We start from the raw sequence: 18651 nt of genomic DNA, 5'->3' as shown, positions 1-18651 counted from the left end.
GACCTCCTCCTAATAACAAATAGGGTATAGAAATTGCACAAGACTTTCGCGGATTCAATGCCATGGCTCGAAGTACGTATCGGATTCCCCTTTCAGGGAGACGCCTTTCCTTTTCCCCCTTCCTCGGCCCGCTGCTTTCTCCGAGGGATGTGCGATACAGGGACCAGCTGGTTCGCTTCTGACAACCAAAGCGTACCTCCGGGAGGGAGCCTGATGAGAGTCGAGGCCATGACTAGTTCACGTTGCGTGTAATTTAATCCATCGGCATGGGACAGTCGCTTTCCAGTTCTCGTTCTTTGATCCTGAACTGGACCAGGAAGATTGCCTGGCGCCAGAGAATTATCGTATAAAAATTGCTTCAATGTGCAAAACCACCCTGATTGATCAATTTTGGCTCAGCCCTCCGCCGACTTGTACCGGTGTTCATCGATAAGCGTGATCCCGGGGTTCCAGGCCCCTGCCAAAGCACCCAAAGTGAAAAAGAGTCGAAGTTTTCCGAAGCTCCAAGCATCCAAGCGTCCGAAGAATTCAAGGTGCTTCAATCCATTAGCAGCCCCAATGTTTAGGATTTACGGAAGCGACGTTCCCTCATCTACTGGTCAGTTTCTTCCTCTCATCGCCACTGTCTTCATCTTCCCCATCGCTCCATTCAATCCCGTCATCACCAACCGCAAAGATGGTCTCCCCATCCAACGACATCCTCGGTTGGGGCTGATTGGGCGGCTTGGAAGGCGGCGGTGCCTGGCTGCTATTCTGAAGCGCAGGTGCCGGGGAAGGCCTCCTCGCTGAAGATGGTTCGTTGGCGACTGCGTCAGTGAGGGCGCTCGCCGCTCCGCCTCCGCTTGCGGAAGGAGGGACTGCTCTTTCTTGGTCTTTTCGCGCGTTGGCAGCTTCCTCGTCGTCATCCTCGATCGAGTCAGCGATGCTGCGGATCTCGAAACCGTCGTCATCTTGGGCGAGCTAGAAAGTAGAAAACGTCTTAGTCGAACCATGATCTTTCACGGGGAGCCCGTGTAGAGAGAGAAAAAGTATGGGATAACTCACCTCGTCACTCATCGCAAATCGTCGGTTATTCGCTGTCGGCCTCCACAGATAGGCAATAAACGCGATGTTGAATAAATACACGATATTCAGCCATCCATCCAGCACAAACCATCTTGTCTGCCAGTGCTCCGGCACAAAGTTCGCGGCTCCCGACCCGGCCAACGCGAAGCTATTGATGAAGAAAAAGGCAAAGATAACCAGTACACTCCCCAGAATGCACCAAGATAATTTCTTGTACATCATCGCCTTGGTTTTTTGTTTGCGGTCGATGAGATCTTTTATCGTGACGTTGAGGGAGGATAATGTCCACACATAGAAAGCTGTCATGGTCCCGGCGAGAGGCAGGATGACGAAGAGAATTAAGGGACCGACAGATTCGGGGGTAACGGCCATAGAGGCGATGGCATAGATGACCCCGAAGACGAAGTGTGCGGCGGCCAGGATGCGGACGTAGATCATTGTCCTGCCCAAGGAGGGCTTCACCACCCCATAGCCCATGCAGACGATCAGGAGGAGGAAGAAAGAGAAGGAGTTTCGCCCTGCGTTGAGGATGGAGACGATGATCATGAAGACTTTGTTGAGAGCATTGTTGCCGTGACTGTTTTGATAGTCGTAGAATCCCCACGTCATGAGCTGTTCGACGATGAGGAATATGATGATGGCAGTGATGTAGTTTTGCACCGGGAGGATATCGGAACGGTTCTGGAAGTAGAGGAAAGCCCAGAACACACCCAGCACCGCGTAGACAATAGTGAGGCCGCCGTAGAATGGGAGTTTTGCTATTTGAGCCGCCGGCAGCTCACCGTATGCGTTGCGGAACTCCACCACGCCATTATACTCGTGATCTGAGAACGCGTACGTCGAGACGCAATAGTACCCCGTTCGACGGATCGGGTAGTTGATGGCCTTGGGGTCTTTCAAATGGATTGCTTCGTTGGATATCGGGTTTCTCGAGGCCTCTGTGGCATTAGGAGCCAGTATGAAAGCACCAATATCCTTCTCTTCACATAAACCTTGTGCCACGGCGTCGGCGGTGCATATTGTCTCAAGATCTCGGTTGAATTCACCGCCCGGTGGCATCCTGCCTATCAAAGGCTCATCTTGCCATTCGAATATTATGAGGCTTGCGATCGGGTCTGAATCGTCTTCGGTGTGGTCCGGAAGGAACTTGACAAGGATGAAAGGATCGATTGAACCACCCCAAGATTTCCGACTGTACATCCCTGAGCACCGCTGGCGATGTTCGTCATCTTGTTTCTAGTGATGGTCAGCGAAGAGAACACTGACAACATGGCCGTCTCCAATTCTCACAATCTGAACTTCATTCCCGGCGACAATTGCTGCAAGGTATGCCAGGAGGCCGAGTGAAGGCACCCATCGGCGCATGGTGTTGGCAGAACTGTTACACAGATGCAAAGAGTTCAACGACAAAAGTAAATGCAGAACACTCTCGACTAGGCGGTCCGAAGTGCTTTAGTCGAGGCGCATGTCAGGAGGAAGGGAAAGGCATTCCGTGCTGTTAGAAGGAAAGTTACGCCGGTTCGCGATGTTGTGAACGGGAGATGTACAACATGCGAGGTCACGTATTATTATCGGAGACATTTTAGGCTCGGCCACAGCGCAGCCTGCTTCATCAACCATCCATCGAGTCAAAACCAATCTACGACACAGAGAAGTTCCAAGGATAGCAATGGCTTATGTATATCATGAAGACCCGCAAGCTCTGCTTGACATTCGCGCACCAGTCTTTACTACAATTCCTGATCTCTGCCTTGAAATGGATCTATGGAATGAGTCCAGAGCCCAAGCTTTCAAAAGGTGGCAAGCCAGATCAGGGCCTGATTGGGAATGCTTCGAGTCTGTGGTGCCTTCGAGGGGCTAAGCTGCCTCATAATTGTCCACCTTCCTTGCTTGCTGACGGTTACTCCTTGAACTTGGTCTTCCCTATCAGGCTTCTTGCAGTCTCACACCATATGAGCGGCCCCAGGAATTCAGCATCCTCCTTACGCGCTTGGCTCTCGTCGCAATCCAGGATGTCATTGATGGTCTTCAAAAGCTTGCTTGCCACTGTGCGATTGCTTGTTAGTGTTACAATATGGCGGGCCCAACCATAGAAGAAGACTGAAGCGTTGATAGGGGTAAGTCTTAATCTGTCCCTTGTACGGCCAGCTATGGAGGTAGGAAATGGCTTGCATGATTCAGCATTCAGCGTCGCCGAGGTAGGATCTGAGCCAAAGAGCATGTTCGCATCGAAGTTGACAACTTTGACAGGGAAGAGTACCTCCGTAGGGACGACGTGCATTGATAGTTTGCTAAAGGCCTGCCTCAGGGTCGAGGCAGGTTGATCTCTGTAGGGCCCTTCGCCCAGCAGGATTTCGGCGCGGCTTAACTCACTCGGCGTCCCCATGCAGTGAACTATCTCTCGCATCCGCTGAGAAGCATGTAGAGTACACTCTAGATTCCGCGTAGCCAGAAGAGGATAGATTCTCTCAGATAGCATCGGTGATGATTCTTCAGCCTCGATTTGCTTCACAATCGCTTTGTGATAGGTCTCAGATTTGCCCGCAAAGTTTGACAACAATTGATGGCGTGGGAAATTTGATATGTCAGAGATCAGTGCCAGAAGTATCGTGCAATCCACATTGATGGTGCTGGTCAAAGGAACAGTCGCGACGGTGGGCATCAGGCTGTCGAGATCAAGCTGCCGACCCTCACTGGGTTTGTACATATCGGTGTTGCATTGAACGATGGCGCCAGTTGCGCGCAAGTCGGCAAGGAAAGCATCCACGTTGGGGGAGATACCTTCCCGAATCTTTGGTAGGACAAGCTGAATCTGTGGATGCCGAAATTGGACTCTGACTCCTTGGGCTGAAATTTTGAGGTCTTCAGCAAGTCGCAAAAGTTCGAGCTTACTCGTCCTCATGCCACCACGGTCAGTTTCTGGAACCTGGCCGCCTTCTGTATTGCTGTCTTCGCCAAAGTCTCCGTACTTTTCCCAGCCTTCCTTGGCCATTTCGAACAGAAGCCGTTTCTCCGTCAAAGTCGAGATTTTGATCCATTGCAATCCGTTGTCAGCAACGATGTCTACCAAGGTCTCTTTCTTTTGCACATCCTTCGAAACATCTGTTCGGCTTACCGATCTCTCGTCGCGATTTGTTCTGCTCGCCATGCAGTCCTTTCCTGCAAAGTACATTTTCTTGCCCAATGCGGTAACATGGCGGCACGACTTTGCCGTATCCCAGACCGCTTCATAAAAGGGCAGGTTAGAGCTTCTTAGCGCGTGCAATTGTGGATCTTCCTCATCTTGCTGACTTGCGGCGGCGACAATATTCTGGGAGGTGCTATGGGAAGTTGCAAATTCACGTCCTAATTTTTCCAAGAGTTTTACCTCCGACTCGAGACCTCGTTTAAATCCTCTGACTTCAACTTCTTGTTGTTTGCCCCGTGCTTTGAGTTGAGCCTGATATAAGCGGAATTCCTGCAGCAAGGCGCTGGCACGGATTTGCAGACTCCGGAGTAAGTCGGCAGAGGTCAGCCGGGAAGGGTTGTTCCCACCGTAATCGTCCAGGACAAACATTGATTCTCTGCTCGTTGATTTGGGGATTAATCGCTCGCCCAGCAACGGAACAAGGTAATGTCCAAAGGGGAGATGGGTGCTTTGGAGCTCTTGCAAAGACCATGATTTTCAAGTAAACCTGCTCGCTTGCCTTGGGCTGCGGAGTAGGAATACCGAGGCACATTTTCATTGGCGGAACCAAACGCACGCCAAGCCTTTGCAACACTCAGCCTGCTCAGTGAAAGCACCTTGAGCATCCTCGAGCACCCTCTGGGCCTCCCTAGGCCATATGGCGAAAACGTACTTGGCCGCCAGGTCTCGCTCGACGCGTGTTGTGTCAGCTATGCGGGCTGTTTTTTCATAGTTCGGGATTCTTAATCTGGTCGCCTGGTAACCACATGCACACTTTGGTGTCGGCAGTCACGAGCATGTTGTAGCGAGGATTGCATTGCACGACTGGCGCCTTGATTCCTCGACTCGTCAATCGAACCATGGGCTCCAGTCGAACATTGGCGACATTCTGGGTATCCCAGACAAGTAGGTCCGGCTGATCGCCAGCCCCACCAACGACAAACCTCCCATCTTGTGTAAAGCAAACATCTCCTTGACCGAGTGGTTTTCCTGATGTCGACACAGGAGCAGCCCGTCCAGTCCCTGTGGTCTTCCCTAGAAGAAATGATTTGACCTTTCCATCAAAGGCGTCCAGCACAAAGTGACCGTGATAGTCAGTACCTAGAAGCATATGTTTGCCGTCGTTCGAGAACTCCAATTTTGTCCATGCACGCCCCTTTGTGGTTGGGGTATACCTGTCCTCCGCTTCCGCCATGTCAAAGGTAGCGAAGGGGGCTTTGTCGAAGTTTCGAACATCGTACAGAAGGATAGAGGAGGTGGATTGCGACGCTATCGCCATGATCTGAGCAGAGGGGTCGTAGGCGGCGAGATAGGGAGTAACTAGTTTCAGTTTTCCCTGAGGACTTCTGGAATTGAGATCCCACAAACAAACCATGTCATCATTACCGCATGATAAAAACTGGTCGCTGCCTGGAGACAGGGCTATGCAAGTGACTTGTGCGGTGTGAGCAGTAAAGTAGCGAACGAAGCTCTCGTTGTGGAGTTCCAACAAGCGTAAAGAGTCATCTTGCTTCGTACTGGCGAATAGAACGTTGCGCGGGTGGTGAGTAAATCGAGCCAGATGTATGCCATACTTCTTGCTGGGTATAGTCTTAGTTCTCTTGCCCTCTTTAATATCATAGACATGCATCGTCTCGTCGTCGGAGGCGGCGACCAGGAACTCGCCCATATCGTCGAAATCAAGGGATGTGACACGACTCTCAACCCCATCTGAGCGAGTAGAACCGGGAAATTGCTACGGATGATTAGTCGATACAAGAAGACCTCTAGAGAATGACTACCCACTCTTGCAGGCCGGTATTGCTTGATCACATCGTGGACTTTCTGCTGTGGAAGGGCGGCCATGGCTAACGAGAAGTTGAAGATCTAGGCAGTGTAACAGCCTGCGCATCGACGAGCGAACGACTCCAATGCAAGCGCGGATTCGTGAGTCCTAGGAGCGGAGGAAAAGCAATGTCAAAGCATGAGAGAAAGGTTGTATGAAGGTGGCTCTGAAGTGGTGATCCTCTGGGACGCCTGCACTTCATAAAAATGAAAATTGCTATTTACGAAATCAACGGCCCTGGCTGCTCAAGGCTGGTAGGGCTTGTTAGAGACGGGTCCCCGCCCGAGATCCAAGGGACCCTTCGGCAAACTGGAGCCCAAAAGGCTGATCACGCCTCCCGGTTAGCCGCGAGTTTTAATTAACCCCCTTGGCGATCCGGCGACCTGGACTACCCCAATCCCCAAAGCTGACTCAGGTAATCAAGGGTCTCGCAGGTGTTGCCCTTCTAACTCCGACGTCGCTTCTGCGTAAGAATCCTCTGGGTGTCAAACTTTTTTTGTCTACGTGGCAGAGGGTCGCACGCGCAACCTCTGACAGTCGCTGACCCGCCACCGCTTGTCTCTTCTCGAAGGCTTTCTCGTCTAGGAACATGTTGCGCTTTGTCACGCCGTCTCTACAATAAATTCACGGCAGGCCTAGCTATCAAGGGAAGAGAGCTAGCCACTCGACCAACTCGGCACTCGACCATGTCAACGACAACCGGCGCATTCATTGCCGGCGGCATTGCTGCTTGCGGCGCTGTCACCGCGACACATCCCTTTGAAACAGTCAAGATCAGGTTACAGCTTCAAGGAGAATTACAATCCAAAGATGTCGCAGTCAGGAAATACCGAGGTGTCTTCCACGGGGTCGGGGTCATCCTAAAAAACGAAGGATTAAAAGGAATCTACAGAGGAATTGGAACTGCGTACATCTATCAGATACTGTTAAACGGCTGTCGATTGGGATTTTACGAGCCACTAAGAGCGGCATGCACCAAGCTCATCTACAAGGACACCAATGTCCAATCTCTCGGTATCAACATTTTTTCCGGCGCGGCTTCTGGTATCCTAGGGGCTATGGCAGGCTCACCTTTCTTTCTGGTCAAGACTAGACTACAATCATACTCTCCCTCGTTGCCTGTGGGCACGCAGCATAAATACCGGAATGCTTTTGACGGACTGTCCCAGATCTACAAAGCAGAAGGGGTGAGAGGCCTATATCGAGGCATGGGTGCATCGATGGTCAGAACCGGAGCCGGAAGTTCAGTCCAGCTGCCGACATATTTCTTTGCGAAGAGACGGTTAATACGCCATTTCGGCATGGAAGATGGCCCTGCACTACATTTGCTGAGCTCAACTGCCAGCGGCTTTGTTGTCTGCGTCTTTATGCATCCACCGGTACGTTTGTCTTGATCCATCCATACTCTGTTTTGCTTCAAGTATTGATCTACGACACAGGATACCGTCATGGCGCGATTGTACAACCAGCATGGCAATCTCTACAATGGTATTTTCGACTGCCTCTGGAAGACGATTTCAACGGAGGGCGTGCTCAGCGTCTACAAAGGCTTCACAGCACACCTGGCTCGAATATTGCCACATACCATTCTTACATTGACACTAGCAGAGCAGACGAACAGGCTCGTACGAGGAGTCGAAAGCAAGATCCTACCGAAATCCCTCAAGGAGAACCTTTGACATGCAGGATCTGACTCGAGCCGACTTAGCGTTGCATTACACGGCGTTGCTTGGGAGAGGCATTCATCCACAGCTTGAGAGTTAGAGGAACATGTTTTCTGTAATCAAGGCGGATCCCACATTGGTCCAAGCATCTGGAGGTTGCTGTGTCCATATATCACAATCAAAGTAAAATTGACATCTTGACCTGGGCATATCATGTGTCCTGAAGAGGAGCTTTCTGTGCCCTGGACATTCTTATCAGAATGTTCCGGTGACCATGATGCATATCGCCTAGAAATATCCTGGGATCGGGCTGGTTGAGCTTGCCAATAGCGACATTCCTTCTGTAGATTTTTCTGGAGGAGATGAATCGGAGATGCGTTGCTGGCCAGGTACAGTGTCGTGCCCAGCCGGCTTAGATCCTCACCTACCAGCAGGGCCGGTTCAGTCCAAGGCTGGGCGCCGGCGAGGCCGATCTCGGACGACCGCCTGGTATGTACTTACCAAATAGATACCTATCGAGTATCATCGGGTACCCTGCAACCTATTACCTACAAGTAGCTCGTTAAGCATGCACCCCTGCTCACTCAACACCTATTCGGTGCCTACTCGATGGACATAGGCGGCAAAGGGACCAAGCAACGTCATAATAGATCACATTTAATCACATGTACAGACTGAGATTCCCACGCCACGTGAAAGTATTGCACAAACTTCAGGCAGCTGTCTGGCAGAATGGGGTAAGATGGGTGAAATGGCTAATAGGAAAGGGCCTTCTCTCAAGCCCATCTGAAGACATTGTTCAGCATTCCGTAAGAAGTCCACTTGGCAAAGACTCTGCGGTTGCAATCACGGTGCATTGTTGTGATGGAGTGGATCAACCCTGATCAACTTCGGCGCAGACCAGCACTGGAGTGGCACTTTCGCCCCAGCCCGCCAGAACACGCATAACACGCTCGCTCACCTTGTCGCGGTCCACGCTCTAGCGCGTCCGGCTTAAATACACCCAGCAACCAGTCTACATCTCCTTCCCATTGACATTTCTCTTTCACCTTTGCACTCAACAACCACGGCAACTTCTACCTTATTTTGCCTAACTACCATCCGCCTCTTTGTTCTCTTCCTGCTTCGATTGCATCATTGAACAATGACGACCCAGCTTACACCGTCGAAACAGGTGCGTTTGCCACTTGCATCATCTACTTTGCTCAACCATGTACACATTACTAACATATACGCGCAGGCGGCTGCAAGCCTGGAGAGCCTCAAGGTCAAGGATAGTCCTGTCAAAAAGCTCAACTTTAATGCCGAGGACAAGGAAAACATGCCTGTCGCCCTCGAGTCCACCGAGCCCACGGCCAAACCCGAGTCAGAGATCGAGAAAAAGTCTGCCACAGAACCAAAGGAGAAGATTGAGCAGTCCCAGGTCCCCAAGACCCTCAAAGAGCTTGAAGCCGAGGAGCCTTTGCTACAGGAGAACCCCCATCGCTTCGTCCTCTTCCCTCTGAAGTATCATGAGATAGTACGTGTCGTGCCTGCTAGCACAGTCCTTCTATGTCTTTCCCAATCACGCCACTTGACGCATCTAGAGAGCTTCATAACTAACGCATTCTCACAGTGGAACATGTACAAGCGTGCAGAGGCCAGCTTCTGGACGGCGGAAGAAGTCGATCTCTCCAAGGACCTTCACGACTGGCACAACCGCCTCAATAATGACGAACGCTATTTCATCTCCCACGTCCTTGCTTTCTTCGCTGCCTCAGATGGCATAGTTAATGAGAACCTTCTCGAGCGCTTCAGTGCCGAAGTGCAAGTACCGGAAGCCCGTTGCTTCTATGGGTACGCAGTTTCCTCTCGCATCTTATGGTCACAACGCTAATAGGTGGGAAGGTTCCAAGTCATGATGGAGAACATCCATTCGGAGATGTACAGCCTTCTCATTGACACGTATGTGAAGGATCCCAAAGAGAAGACATATCTCTTTGACGCCATTGACACAATCCCATGCATTCGCAAGAAAGCAGACTGGGCTTTGCGATGGATCGCAGATAAAGAGTCGAGCTTTGCCCAGCGGTTAGTTGCTTTTGCAGCCGTCGAAGGCATCTTCTTCTCTGGATCCTTTGCAGCGATCTTCTGGCTCAAGAGCAAGGGCCTGATGCCCGGCCTCACTTTCTCCAACGAGCTTATCTCCCGTGATGAGGGTATGCATACGGACTTTGCATGCCTCTTGATGCAACATCTCAAGCACAAACCCGACCCAAAACTCATCGAAAACATTATCACCGAAGCTGTCAAGATTGAAAAAGAGTTTCTCACCGATGCCCTCCCCGTCTCATTGTTGGGCATGAATTCGAAGCTCATGTGTCAATACATCGAGTTTGTCGCCGACCGCCTGCTCCTCGCCCTGGGCAATAAACGATACTTCAATGCCCAGAACCCATTCCCATTTGTAAGTACTCTCCTATGTACCCACCGCTGAAGGACGAAAATGCTGACTTTGAAATCTTTAGATGGAGAACATCTCTCTTGCCGGCAAGACAAACTTCTTCGAAAAGCGCGTCGGCGACTATCAAAAGAGCGGTGTTATGAGTTCAACCACGAAGAAGGCAGAGGAGAAGTCCACGTCACCCAAAGAGGAGAAGACAGAGGACGAAAGCAACGGCATCAGTTTTGACGAAGACTTTTAGATTATATTGGATCTCTCACGACGATATCTTTTTCCTGTTTGTTCCAGGCGTCTTATCGGTACACGAAGGAAGGAAACCTGGAAGGTGGTTCCCCTTTCTCCACTTGTTATACCCATTTTCCACACCCGTCATTGTCATCAAGAACGACAATGGCAGGTTCAACTGGTCCTCGGCAAAGAAGGCAGGTGTATGGCTAGTTTCTGTTGAACTGTTTTGACAACGGTGTGCCTTTTCCCCGTATGCATAGGTCAGCTAGAGAGGGTCTGGTGGGTCCTGCTTTTTGGTTAATCATGAAGAATTCATAGCGCGGTGAACGGGAACGCTGTACGAGATACATACTAGTGCTCTGGACGAGAAATACAATCATAACTGGAATTGCTTTGTTCTTATCTCACATAATTTCGTTCGCAAATGCAGGGAGAAAAAGCCCAGCCCTGCATTGATTCCCTGTGAGAAGCGAGTCTGTCGGCTCGGTGAATATTTGATCCACAGCGCTGGCATGAAAATGCTTGTGCGAGACCATCACTCCTTGACTGCTTCAACATCTCTCCTGGAGGACGATTCCAATCCACGACGCCATGACCGGCGAGGGATTTGGGCCGTCTATTGGCGTCGTCCGGAATTGTTCAATCCATAATCTCTTGTTCCTGTCAAGTGTGAGGATCGTGATAGTCACTCTTCAACTGTTTGACCTTGACCGGCACTCATCATCTTTCCCGCAGTGACCATGATGCATAGCCAAGCTGACCATTCAAGAACAGATGGAAATCGGAGGGATTTGAAACCAGACGGTTCAGCATAGACATCACTTCTTTCCTTTCTTCTTCTTCCCTTTCCCACCTCCTGCGCCATGTGTTACAGCTGGCGGGGCTGTCACGACCTTCTCCTCAACCTTGGTCGTCACAGCACTTGATCCACCGTCGATATCCATCTTTTCTCCATCCAGTGCCGTTCCAGCCCCTGTCACTGCAGAAACAGCGGCAGCAGGCATTTCAATGACCTCCCCCTTGGCCAATCTTCCTAATCCGTTCAGTAATCTCCCAACCTCTGCCGCCTTGTCGGTTTGGTATTTTAAGCATATTCCGCTGTCTGGGTGGTATGTTTTCAGAGTCAGGACGGCAGAACGCTCCCGCTTGCTCTGAGGTTGTGATGAGGCAAGGATGGCAGCTGTTGCTGTTGAGTCTGTTGTGGACTGGCCAGAAGCAAGATGATCTTTTCCATCGGATCCCTTAGGTTTAGACTTGGCTTTTGTATTGGGTTTTCGAGGCAGGGCGTATTTTGTCGTGATTCGTGCTGAAGGGTACGCTTGGATGAGGAGTGAGGACTGGTGCAGGTAGGTATGCAGATCTGTGAAGTAGGTCATCTCTGGCTTCGGAGACGCCCCGTGTCTTCTTTTCCTCGGCCCTCAGGATGGAAACCCTTGTCGCGCGAGAGCTCGTAGGGGATTTGTGGTGTGATCGATTTTCGCGCAAAGTGTGATGTTGCAAACTCTCAGTCGGTAGGTATGGTGGGTATGTTTCGAGCAATGACGTCACTGAGCTTTCATTGTCATCTGTCAGCTAATCTCATTTCGCGCGCTTCAAAAGGTCAATCTCTGGGAACATCGGTTCGGTGTCTAACTGCTTCGATTAGTGAAATAAAGAAACATAGATGCGGGGCTTTGTGAACATACCGGAAACCGGAACTCGGAAAATGTCTTGGCGGCGTGTAGGCGGAAAAGAACTAGCTATATCAATTGGTCGACAGTGAGGTCACGTGTTGATGAAGTAACCACGGCCGCCTTTACCCGACACGATATACGACCGACCTATCAGCTTTTCTGCGGACTTCGGAGATGGAGCGAACCCGACCATATCATACGACAAATGTGTTCCAATATGAATTTCCATGTTCTGGCCATTATCAGAAGACTGAAAATACCGGGGAGAAAAAACATGCACCATGGGCTTTCAGTCGGAGGCATTGCGGCCGAGGCTAATTATGCAGTCCGTGAGCGATTTGGCGGGCCCGAACGTAGGAGCATTTATGGGGGACAGTGTCGTGCACGACACCTTTCCACTATGGCTGTATTGGTTTCTTCTTTGCAAGAACAAAATTGAACTTTGTCATACCCTCGATGGCGTCAAGTACTCAAGGCCAGATTGACCCTGAAGACGACGAAAACCTTGTTTCTGGTTCGAGGTCCCATGGGGATCCTCCAGGTCCGGGCTCGGATGAGAATCTCCAGCATACACCCAGCAATGAAAGTAGCTACGAACCCATCATGGAAGCTGACCGTGCTGAGATCACACGTGTTGCGAGCGAGTTGAAGGTATTTCTCCCTGGAAATCGACGGAATCATTGTGAATGCTTCTCAGTTCATCACAACTGATTGCGATGCTGGACAGCGCGAAAAAAGTTACGATCCGACTCTGGATCCTTCTGAACCAACCTTCGACATATACAAATGGGCCAAGATGGTCATGCGAGAAGCAGAAGGCGCAAATATCAAGCTACGTCGTGCTTCAATCACATTCAAGAATCTGAATGTATCAGGCTCCGGGATCGCCATGAACCTCCAGCCGACAGTCGAATCATATCTTCTTGCTCCATTTCGCTTACGCGAATGGGTTCGATTCGCGAAGAAGCCCCAGAGAAAGATTCTTACTGGCTTTGATGGCGTTGTCAAGCCTGGAGAGATGCTGCTGGTCCTGGGACGACCTGGCAGCGGATGCTCGACGCTCTTGAAGACTTTGGCAGGAGAACTCCATGGTTTGAAAGTGGGAGATGACTCCGTTATCCATTACAGCGGTATGCCTAGCCTCCTTTCTTCTGCTTATGGTCCATAGCGATCTGATATCTGGACAGGAATACCTCAGCACCAGATGATCAAGCATTTCAAAGGCGAGATCGTCTACAATGCAGAAGTCGACATACATTTCCCACATTTGACGGTCAGACAGACCCTTGAATTTGCCGCTGCCATGCGTACTCCACGGAACCGGATCTTGGGAAGTTCTCGAAACGAGAACGTCAAGAGAATGACAGCCGTCGCAATGGCAGTTTGCGGATTGACCCATGTCCAAAACACGAAAGTAGGAAATGCATATGTACGAGGTGCATCTGGGGGAGAGAGAAAGGTGAGCCGCCTCTTTTCTTATAACTTTGTACACTGACCCCTCTCGAAAGCGAGTGAGCATTGCAGAGATGCTGCTCTCGTTCTCACCTATAGGCTGTTGGGATAATAGTACACGTGGTCTCGATGCTTCCTCTGCCATCACATTCGTTCGTACTCTCAGATTGAGTGCAGACTTGGCCGGCTCTGCCCACGCAGTCGCGGCTTATCAAGCGTCTCAAGCCATGTACGACGTTTTTGATAAGGTTGTGGTTCTGTACGAAGGGAGAGAGATCTATTTTGGCCCAACCAAGTTTGCGAAGGATTACTTTGCAGAGATGGGTTGGTTCTGTCCAGCTCGCCAACCGACACCCGACTTTCTGACCTCAATCACAAATGTGGAGGAGAGGAAAACGCGACCTGGATATGAGAAGAAGGTCCCGCGCACTGCGATCGAATTTGAACAATACTGGCGGAAATCGGAACTTTACAAATCCCTCCAACAAGAAATCAGGACTCATGAAGAGGAAGATTATGGCTCCGCCGCTGCCGATGAATTCAAAGTCGCACGCCGCGCGGCCCAAGCACACCATGTCCCTCCAAGTTCTCCGTACACCGTTTCTACGCCGATGCAAATTCAGATTTGTACAAAGCGAGGCTTTCAGCGCTTGTGGAATGAGAGAGTGATCCGACTCACCTTGATCATTGGACAAGGAAGCATGTCCCTCATCATCGGCTCCATTTTTTACGGAACGATAAACGACACCAATAGTTTCTTTGCTAAGGGTTCCACCATTTTCTTCGCTGTGTTACTGAATGCTCTTATTGCCGTTACGGAAATCAATCGATTGTACGACCAAAGACCAATCGTGGAGAAGCAAGTCTCATACGCGTAAGTATTACAAGGCTATAGTGACTTTCTAAGCACTTGGCGATTCTCAACCGCGTATGTTCTCCCAATAGTTCGTGCTAACTTGATAGTAGTTTCTACCACCCATTTACAGAGGCTCTGGCTACTGTAATAGCGGATTTTCCAGTTCAACTCCTCACAGCCGTGATCTTCAATATCATTTTATATTTCCTATCAGGCCTTAGGAGGGAAGCGGCACAGTTCTTCATCTTCTTTCTTTTCGCATTTCTGACACGGCTGGCAATGACCGGACTGTTCCGAACGATCGGTGCTGCGACCAAGGCAATCTCTGAGGCACTCGCAATCGCCGCAGTTGTTGTCCTGGCAATAGTGATCTACACCGGGTTCACAATACCTCGACCAAATATGCACCCTTGGTTCAAGTGGCTTTCGTGGTGCAATCCGGTGGCATATTCATTTGAAGCAATGCTCGTTAACGAGTTCCATGGAAGGCAATTTCCATGTGGCAGGTAAGCTGTTGTCTGGTTCATTGTTTGACCCTCTACTCACTATGATCACAGCTACGTTCCTGCATATCCGAACCTAGTTGGGAATACATTCATTTGTTCGGTTCCGGGCGCGGTTGTCGGCCATTCAACTGTATCTGGCGATACGTATCTGGAAACAGCTTACCGGTACAGCTACAGCCACATTTGGCGAAACCTTGGCATATTGATTGCTTTCTTGGTTTTCTTCATGGCCTCCTACTTGGGAGTATCGGAAATCAACTCAAAACCCCAAGGCAAGGGAGAAGTTCTCCTATTCCGACGTGGACATGTACCACGTTACATTGAGGAGGGCCTGAGATATGAAGACCAAGAATATCCCGATGCTCCCCTCGCAATAACCGGGCGTCAAGGCACTCAAGATGAAGATATCGGGGCAATCCCACCGCAGAAAGCCATCTTTACTTGGCACAATGTCAACTACGATATTCCAGTCAAGGAGGGCACACGCAGGTTGCTCGACCAAGTATCAGGATGGGTCAAGCCTGGAACGCTAACTGCTCTTATGGGAGTATCAGGCGCTGGGAAGACGACATTGCTGGATGTGTTAGCCCAGCGCACCTCGATCGGGGTTGTTACTGGCGACATGTTGGTGAACGGAAAGCCGTTAGACCTAAGTTTCCAAAGGAAAACAGGTATGAAGTGGTGAAAAGGGCTTCCAGCGCAATGCAGTTCGTGAGCTAACAAAATGACAGGGTATGTTCAACAGCAGGATCTCCACCTCGAGACCTCGACTGTTCGTGAAGCACTGCGTTTTAGCGCCATGGTCCGTCAACCTAAATCTGTCTCAAAGAAGGAGAAATACGAATACGTGGAGGAGGTGATCAAAGTTCGTTCATCATCTTATTCAAAGGCTCATTGACGTGCTGATGGTATTGAAGATGATTAATGCGGAAGACTTCGCCGAGGCCGTAGTCGGCGTGCCGGGAGAAGGCCTTAACGTTGAGCAGCGCAAACTGCTCACAATAGGCGTGGAGCTCGCCGCAAAACCCGCTCTTCTGTTCTTCCTTGATGAACCGACCAGTGGATTGGATTCCCAAAGCTCCTGGTCCATCCTCAGCTTCCTCCGAAGGCTTGCTGATCATGGACAAGCTGTCCTATCGACTATACATCAGCCCAGCGCTCTTCTGTTCCAGGAATTCGATCGGCTACTTTTCCTTACTACGGGAGGACGGACTGTCTACTTCGGCGACATCGGTCCCAACTCGCATACCCTAACTAGCTATTTCGAGAGGCATGGAGCTAGGGTGTGCAGCCAGTCGGAAAATGTGGCAGAGTACATGCTGGAAGTTGTCAATCCTGAAACAAGTGCCCAAGCCAATCGCGACTGGGTCGAGATCTGGAGATCAAGCGAGGAGAACAAGAATATGCTGGCAGAGTTGGCCCAAATCAATCGGGAGACAAGCAAACTCCCCGCGGAGGAGAGCACCGTCGAGAGCCATCGTCAGTTTGCCGTGCCGCTTTACACCCAGACTTATCACACGACGATCCGCGCCTTTCAGCAGTATTGGAGAACTCCCGGCTATGTTCTGCACAAGTATGGTCTTGGTGTTGCTTCAGCTCTGTCAGTTACGATTCAACAGCAGCTTCAATGGAACAATTGCGCTGACCTGGTATAGGTTTATTGGCTTCTCATTCTGGCAATCTAACAGCTCTCAACAAGGGCTTCAGAATGTTTTGCTCAGCGTCTTCATGCTTACGTCGATATTCACGGCCTTGATTCAGCAGATTATTCCTCGATTTGTCATTCAGAGGTCACTCTACGAAGTCCGCGAGCGCCCGTCAAAGGCTTATTCATATGTCGCGTTCCTCTTGGCCAACATTCTTGTGGAGATTCCCTACCAAATTCTGCTTGGCATCATGGTATATGCTTCCTATTACTACTCGGTCTTTGGGTGAGTCACTAGAACATTGAATTTCTGAATGCGCTTCGCTAAAACGATCACAAGCATCCAATCTTCCGAAAGACAAGGCCTTATCCTACTATTCTGCGTCCAGTTCTTCGTGTATGCAAGCACCTTCTCCCAGATGGTGATCGCAGCTCTGCCTGATGCAGAGACCGCCGGCATTATAGCAACACTCATGTTTGCCATGTGTGTGATATTCAATGGGTGAGTACATATCCGTGGCGATCCTTTAATTGTCCTCTGCTAATGCTGTCCTTCTCAGCGTGCTTCAGCCACCGGATGCACTGCCGGGTTTCTGGCACTTTATGTACCGTGTAAGCCCCTTCACCTACATTATCGATGGCATTGTGGCCACAGCGCTGCACAGTCGCAAGGTCGTGTGCGCGGAGAACGAATTAAGCGTTTTCTCTCCGCCACCAAACATGACCTGCGGCCAATATCTCGCCCCCTACCTACAAGCGGCCCCCGGCACCTTGTACAATCCAACAGCGACAAGCAACTGCGAGTACTGTGCCCTGTCTCTTGCGGACCAATACTTGAGCCCTCGCGGCATCTCGTGGGGGCAACGCTGGCGCAACTTTGGTCTCATCTGGGCATACGTCGCTTTCGATCTTTTTATGATCCCTCTGCTGTACTATACATTCCGGATGAAGAAGTGGCGCGGCAAAGTCGGAGCGAGCAGAAGGCGGAGAGGGCTGAATAGGACCTATTCTTGGATCCGCACGTTTGGACGGTATTGTCGGAGACTTGTTACAGGGCGTTGGGAAAAACTGCCCCTGGAAAAGCGCGCTGAGAACCCTAGGGTGTACTAATATCATGGATAGACAATGATCTCGGAGGAGGCGGGATTCCGGCTGAATACTTAGTGCAATATCTGGGTTGCGTTAATTTGAATGTTGTCGTTGCAAAAGCGTCCACTGTTCGCTTCTGCGGCTTCGGTCCTGGCATTTTCCGGCTCATATTTCGAGATCACAGCGAATGGTTGAAATAAAATGGACCAATAACTATGCAGGCAGCCAGATGCTGTTCTTACGGAGGAGTTATTTCGTCCACAACTTCTCGTCGCCCCCCTTTTAATGTCAGCCTCGCGGCTCGATCACGTGGAGGCGGCTGAGCGCATACAAGTCGTTGCGACCACTTTGTCATCCTCTAGCATACTCCGTACTCCATTTATCGAGTAAATTCAGCCTCTTCATGACCAGCCTGATCGTCTCCCAAATCCGATTCTTGTCTGCTGCATCGACCGAGAGCTGGGCTTCAATTCGTCGGTCAAGAGCACCAGGATTGAACGGGGCGTCGCCAGCAGTCTTGCCTCGATCAAGAAAGTCCGTTTCTAAACCGTCACAGACTTGCCTTGGGTTGCTAACGTCAAGGCCTTAAAGTTGCTATAAAAGTGGGTGGAAGGGTCTAGATTGAATTTCGCTTTTCTGCTATTGGTCGCTTCATCAGTGTCTGCGGGGGAGACATCCACCGTGCAAGTGGAAAAGCCCTTGATTGTGTTGAATGATCCAGACCACGTCAGAATACTCTGGCTGGACGTTGGCTGGCGTCAAGGCTTGTACAATCAGAATGGAATGTTGACCAACTTGGCCATCCCACCCCTCTCTCAGAGGGCGCTAAACAATGCTCGGGAACAATGTGGTGGATATGCTGGGCAAGGACCACCATGCGCACATGTCAGCGTCGTCTTTTTCCTCTACAGTATCAGGCTGGCCTTATTATCCATTTTGTCTCGTCCCCGAGTAGAGTGCGACTAGTCGGAGACCTAACCCACACGGAAAAGAGCGGCTCTGACAAGGCTGCTCAGCTGAAAAGGCGATTACGAGACCA

The 18651-nt window shown here is 50.5% G+C and overlaps 7 protein-coding genes across 7 annotated transcripts; 3 read left to right on the top strand and 4 right to left on the bottom strand.

Annotated features, from left to right (window-relative positions):
* Positions 1–588: 588 nt before the first annotated feature.
* Z519_01610 (uncharacterized protein) lies at positions 589–2430 on the bottom strand (the record flags this gene model as incomplete). Its single annotated transcript, XM_016759367.1, has 3 exons — positions 589–960; positions 1045–2301; positions 2356–2430. The coding sequence occupies 3 exons, from the start codon at positions 2428–2430 to the stop codon at positions 589–591; spliced, it is 1704 nt and encodes a 567-aa protein (XP_016624695.1).
* Positions 2431–2965: 535 nt separating this feature from the next.
* Z519_01609 (uncharacterized protein) lies at positions 2966–4621 on the bottom strand (the record flags this gene model as incomplete). Its single annotated transcript, XM_016759366.1, has 1 exon — positions 2966–4621. The coding sequence occupies one exon, from the start codon at positions 4619–4621 to the stop codon at positions 2966–2968; it is 1656 nt and encodes a 551-aa protein (XP_016624694.1).
* A 337-nt stretch (positions 4622–4958) lies between these two features.
* Z519_01608 (uncharacterized protein) lies at positions 4959–6076 on the bottom strand (the record flags this gene model as incomplete). The annotated part of the gene is made up of 2 exons (XM_016759365.1): positions 4959–5966; positions 6017–6076. The coding sequence occupies 2 exons, from the start codon at positions 6074–6076 to the stop codon at positions 4959–4961; spliced, it is 1068 nt and encodes a 355-aa protein (XP_016624693.1).
* Positions 6077–6742: 666 nt separating this feature from the next.
* On the top strand, positions 6743–7735 carry Z519_01607 (uncharacterized protein; the record flags this gene model as incomplete). Its single annotated transcript, XM_016759364.1, has 2 exons — positions 6743–7435; positions 7496–7735. 2 exons carry the CDS (start codon positions 6743–6745, stop codon positions 7733–7735), a joined length of 933 nt encoding a protein of 310 aa, XP_016624692.1.
* Positions 7736–8864: 1129 nt separating this feature from the next.
* Z519_01606 (uncharacterized protein) lies at positions 8865–10404 on the top strand (the record flags this gene model as incomplete). Its single annotated transcript, XM_016759363.1, has 5 exons — positions 8865–8894; positions 8961–9239; positions 9336–9556; positions 9608–10166; positions 10228–10404. 5 exons carry the CDS (start codon positions 8865–8867, stop codon positions 10402–10404), a joined length of 1266 nt encoding a protein of 421 aa, XP_016624691.1.
* An 805-nt stretch (positions 10405–11209) lies between these two features.
* Z519_01605 (uncharacterized protein) lies at positions 11210–11767 on the bottom strand (the record flags this gene model as incomplete). Its single annotated transcript, XM_016759362.1, has 1 exon — positions 11210–11767. One exon carries the CDS (start codon positions 11765–11767, stop codon positions 11210–11212), a length of 558 nt encoding a protein of 185 aa, XP_016624690.1.
* Positions 11768–12520: 753 nt separating this feature from the next.
* Z519_01604 (uncharacterized protein) lies at positions 12521–17633 on the top strand (the record flags this gene model as incomplete). The annotated part of the gene is made up of 11 exons (XM_016759361.1): positions 12521–12715; positions 12792–13194; positions 13252–13523; positions 13573–14390; positions 14483–14878; positions 14930–15549; positions 15610–15743; positions 15796–16478; positions 16534–16809; positions 16864–17025; positions 17084–17633. 11 exons carry the CDS (start codon positions 12521–12523, stop codon positions 17631–17633), a joined length of 4509 nt encoding a protein of 1502 aa, XP_016624689.1.
* Positions 17634–18651: the final 1018 nt, after the last annotated feature.

The sequence above is a fragment of the Cladophialophora bantiana genome (genome assembly GCF_000835475.1).
Source record: "Cladophialophora bantiana CBS 173.52 unplaced genomic scaffold supercont1.2, whole genome shotgun sequence".
Classification (NCBI taxonomy): domain Eukaryota; kingdom Fungi; phylum Ascomycota; class Eurotiomycetes; order Chaetothyriales; family Herpotrichiellaceae; genus Cladophialophora; species Cladophialophora bantiana.
The sequence above is the reverse complement of the archived record's forward strand: the minus strand, read 5'-3'. Positions and strand labels throughout refer to the sequence as shown.